The sequence below is a fragment of the Etheostoma spectabile genome, unplaced genomic scaffold, assembly GCF_008692095.1.
Source record: "Etheostoma spectabile isolate EspeVRDwgs_2016 unplaced genomic scaffold, UIUC_Espe_1.0 scaffold431, whole genome shotgun sequence".
NCBI lineage: Eukaryota > Metazoa > Chordata > Actinopteri > Perciformes > Percidae > Etheostoma > Etheostoma spectabile.
In genome coordinates this window covers 100153-105152 of record NW_022605607.1, presented here as the reverse complement: position 1 = coordinate 105152, position 5000 = coordinate 100153, and the positions used below count along the sequence as shown (strand labels likewise).

At 44.5% G+C, this 5000-nt stretch overlaps 1 protein-coding gene across 1 annotated transcript in view; it reads left to right on the top strand.

Moving 5' to 3' along the window:
• Positions 1 to 5000, top strand: part of snrnp200 (small nuclear ribonucleoprotein 200 (U5)) — a 62240-nt gene that overhangs the window by 50058 nt on the left and 7182 nt on the right. The window contains 2 exon segments of the mRNA XM_032511655.1: positions 552 to 635; positions 4228 to 4349. Of these exon segments, the coding sequence (XP_032367546.1) occupies positions 552 to 635; positions 4228 to 4349 (206 nt within the window).

The following is a 5000-nucleotide window of genomic DNA, read 5'->3' as shown; positions in this document are numbered from 1 at the left end:
CTTCCGAGGTTTTGGTAATTTTTTTTTAAATGCCATAACATTCAATAAAACAACCAAATTCGTTGAAAGTAATCCTTTCTTAGGCAATTTGGTTGAAAGAAAGCCGTGTTCCTGATTTTAAAAAACAAACAAAAAAAACCCAAAAACATTTATTGACATTTTGAACACGTTAAGAGGCTAAAAAGAGCTAAAAGGTGCTAACGCTAGCAGGAGGCTACCGCGGTGTAACATGGTTTTCTTCACTTGTCGGGTGCAGCTGGTTTTGGTGTGTGTGTGTGTGTTGTGGTTGGTGTGTGTTTTGTTTGTGTGTTGTGTGTGTGTGTGGGGTGTGTTTGTGTGGTTGTTTTGTTTTGTTGTGTGTGTGTTGTGTGTTTGTCGGGTGTGTTGTGTGTTATGGTCGCCTCGTCGTGTGTGTTACGATTGTCTGCCCCCTGTCGTGTGTGCTGGTTGTGGGGTGTGTGTGTGTTTCCACACTCCATGTCCCACCCCACCGGTCGACCACCTTCTGCTGTGAGCAACCTGCACTCATGGAGCACCCCAGTCGCAATCAGCATACGAGCCGAGATGGCCCTGCTCGCCCCGCTGCAACCTGGCATGAATCGCAGCCTACTACTACATCAACTACACCACCATCGGTCTGACCCCCCCTCAATAATAATAATAATAATACACCACCACCATGATCGCGCCTACTACTACATCAACTACACCACCATGTCTGACCCCCCCTCCATAATAATAATAATAAACACCCACCACCATGATCGCATGCTACTACTACATCACACTACACCACCATCGGTCTGACCCCCCCCTCAATAATAATAATAATACACCACCATGATCGCTGCCCTACTACTACATCACTACACCACCATCGTTCTGACCCCCCCCCCTCAATAATATATAATAACCACCACCATGATCGCTGCTACTACTACATCCTACACCACCCTCGGTCGTGACCCCCCCTCATAATAATAATACTACACCACCATCGGTCTGACTCCCCCCCAATAATAATAATATAATTATAATAATTATACACCACCATCGGTCTATCATCATCGTTTTCTTTATATTCCATGTTTGTCCCTTTTTCTGACATTTTGACATTTTTTCTCCAACACTTTTACTGGTTTTGTGCTTTTTGTTTTTTTTGTTTTCCTTATTTTTTTTAATTTGGATCAATACCTGGACAAAACTGTCCTTTCACCAAGCTTATTCATATAATAAACACAGACAAACCTGAAAAGGTGAATAAAAGACAAAAGATGAAAACAGACATACTTTAGACATTTTTTTTTTTTTTAACTCAAACGATATTAAGTTTTCTATATAAAGCAGGAAAATCTCCATATTTCAGAGGCTGAAATAGCATATCTGAAAGTAGCGCATTAAAAATGAGTTTATTGATTCTTCTTCTAATGTATAAACCACGTGATGGATTCCAACATGGCTGACTTGTAGTTTTGTGTGTTTTTGCCAGAGTTGTTCAGCATGTCCCTGAACGCCAAACAAGATCCGGGGCTTAATCGAGAATCATCTCCAACCCCGCCGAGTACAACAACATTCCCATAGGCCCCACGAGGACCTGCTGCTGCGACAGGTAACCGCAGGACCAGGACGGGGACACAGATGGCAAGAATACTCAGACATCACACTTACCTATGCCACTATCAGTTTCGAGGTCAATGTCCTTTTAGTCCTACAGCACATTTATAAACCACAGTAGACAAAGTGCTGACGTGGTCGGGTCAAATCATAAAATAAATAAGAGTTTAAAAAGAGAAAATCAAACCAACGTGACACAGGGAGACGAGCACCCACTCTAACACATCAGAACCAGTTAACACTTCCGGTTTGGCGATGTGGAGAGGAAGCAGGGTGAAGGAGCTCCCGGCCAACTTTCTTAAAATTACTTTAGAACAGGAGTTTACACTCTATTAAGCACGGACCTATAGAAGCACCGTCTTGAACCGGGTGACGTTACAATGGCCAGTGATAATACTAAACAAAAGCTTTCTACGTCACCAGGACAAGACTAGCCTAGACTAGCAAGGTAGCCTCAATGGCCGCGGCTTCCTCCGTCGGCGAACCACCTGCATGAGTACATGCGGAGATCCCGTTTCCATGCCCAACCGGTCACGGACACTACAGGCAGCGGAACAACTTCAAGAGGATGTGGCCCCATTAATTCAAGAGTCAATTAGGCCTCTGCAAACTCTCGGTGGACGGGCTGTGACGAAGTAACTCTTTCAGAGCCGCCTTGTAGTGCTGGCAAAAGCCTGGCAGGCACAACTTCCAACGCATATTCGAAGCTGAAGCTGCTGTTTAAGTCTCTCCGTCCCAAACGCGCTCTCTGTTGAACGCTGGAAAACCTGGAAAATCGATCTCGAGGTCCAATCTACGCATACTTAACTACCTGCAGTGAAGACGGCAGATCCAACTAAGTTCGCTCCAATTGCTAAAGATGCTATGGGGGACGGCGTATTCCTTCTCCCCCGGAGTTGGAGCGAGCACACCGCACTGCTGGACCCAAGCCCGCAGCAGGACGACCACCACGGCCCTTCATCCTTGCAATTTCACCGATACCGTAGAAGGAAGCCGCTTTATATGGTCCAGCAGCATGAGAATGAAGCACCAGGGAATCACCTGAGGATATATCCAGATCTCAGCATCACTCTTGCAAAGAAAAGACTGCATTCAACGGTGTCAAGAACCAGGTTACGAGGATAGGCTACAGCACACAGGCGGCTGTGTGTGGAGGGTCTGCAGCTTTAATTGCATGGGGGGGGGGTTGTTCCATAGGTGGGGGGGCGCCATGGCAAGGCTCTATCGCCCTTATTTTTAGTTTGATCTCGGGACATTCAAGAGCAGCTGATTGTGGGTGACCTCAGTGTTCTGACATAAACATAATAACGTCATATTTATTGATATTTCACCACAGCAACGCTGCACCACCATGTGTCTGGGTCTAGAACAGTTCTCCATTACGCAAAATACACAAATGCACTTTAACTCCATATAAAGCACAAACTATTTACATTTCTTGCAAAAAGGCCCATATATAATATAAATATATTCAAATCTCAACCAGTGTCTCCGTTCTCCTCTGTAGACGGGAGTCTCATGTCTCCGCTAGATAATACCTCTTCTCACGTTAGCCTAGTCTGATTTGCGGAGATTACTGTCCCTCCCCCTCTTTGCTCTCGCTGTCGCCCATATATGGGCAAGTGTGCCTTCATTTCCGTACAAAACTCAAAATGCATCATGGGAGATCTATAGAGTACACAGAGCACGGAGCTAGCGGCGAACTAGTGAGAACGTGTAAATGTGGGAATTTTATTATCCAGTGGATAATCTTGGATGTAACAGTTTATATTTTTGCTCATTGACCTCGAAAAGCCCAGGTTCCAGACTGGATAGAAACCCCCCCCCCCCCCCCCCCCCCCCCGTAGGGGCTAGAAAGACCCGAAGAGACTCCGGGCCGCTAACTCGTTAGCTTTTAGCTGCAACATCAGTAGGTTTCTGTGTTTTAAGGTTTTTAACCTGTTCAGACAGTAGGTCCCGCAAATGTGAGTCATGTTTTCTGGATCCTCTGCTTTTCAGGTAGACAATTGGCTAGGGTACTACGTTAGTATGTAGCCCGTGTAATAAGCTCCCGTAGTGGTTTTTAATCATTTTACACCCCTGAGGTTAACTCCCGATGCCCTCAGGGTCCCCCCCCTCAATAATAATAATAATAATTATAATAATTATACACCACCATCGGTCTATCATCATCGTTTTATCTTTATATTCCATGTTTTTGTCCCTTTTTCTGACATTTTTGACATTTTTTCTCCAACACTTTTACTGGTTTTGTGTCTTTTTGTTTTTTGTTTTCCTTATTTTTTTTAATTTGGATCAATACCTGGACCAAAACTGTCCTTTCACACAAAGCTTATTCATATAAATAAACACAGACAAACCTGAAAAGGTGAATTAAAAAGACAAAAGATGAAAACAGACAATACTTTAGACATTTTTTTTTTTTTTAACTCAAACGATATTAAGTTTCATATGATATAAAGCAGGAAAATCTCCATATTTCAGAGGCTGAAAATAGCATTATCTGAAATGTAGCGCATTAAAAATGAGTTTATTGATTCTTCTTCTAATGTATAAAACAACGTGATGGATTCCAACATGGCTGACTTGTAGTTTGTGATGTTTTTTTGCCAGAGTTGTTCAGCATGTCCCTGAACGCCAAGACCAAGATCCGGGGCTTAATCGAGATCATCTCCAACGCCGCCGAGTACAAAAACATTCCCATCAGGCACCACGAGGACCTGCTGCTGCGACAGGTAACCGCAGGACGCAGGACGGGGACACAGATGGACAAGAAGACTCAGACATCACACTTACCTATGCCACTAATCAATGTCGAGGTCAATGTCCGTTTTAGTCCTACAGCACATTTATAAACCACAGTAGACCAAAGTGCTGAACGTGGTCGAGGTCAAATACATAAATAAAGAGTTTAAAAAAGAGAAAATCAAACCAACGTGACACAGGGAGACGAGCAACACTCTAACACATCAGAACCAGGTTAACACTTCCGGTTTGGCGATGTAGGAGAGGGAAGCAGGGTGAAGGAGCTCCCGGCCAACTTCTTTAAATTACTTTAAAACAGGAGTATACACTTATTAAGCCACGGTAACCGATTAAACTGCAGGTCGCTCTCTGAACCTGGGTGACGTTACAATGGCCAGGATGATATACCTAGAACAAAAGACTTCTACGTCAACCAACGACTAGCCTAGCTAGCAAGGTAGCCTCAATGGCCGCGGCTTCCTCCGTCGGCGAACCACCTGGTGATGGTACATGCGGAGATCCCGTTTCCATGTCCCAACCGGTCACGGAACTATCCAGGCAGCGGAACAACTTTCAAGAGGATGTGGCCACATTAATTCAAGAGTCAATTAGGCCTCTGCAAACTTCGGTGGACGGGCTGC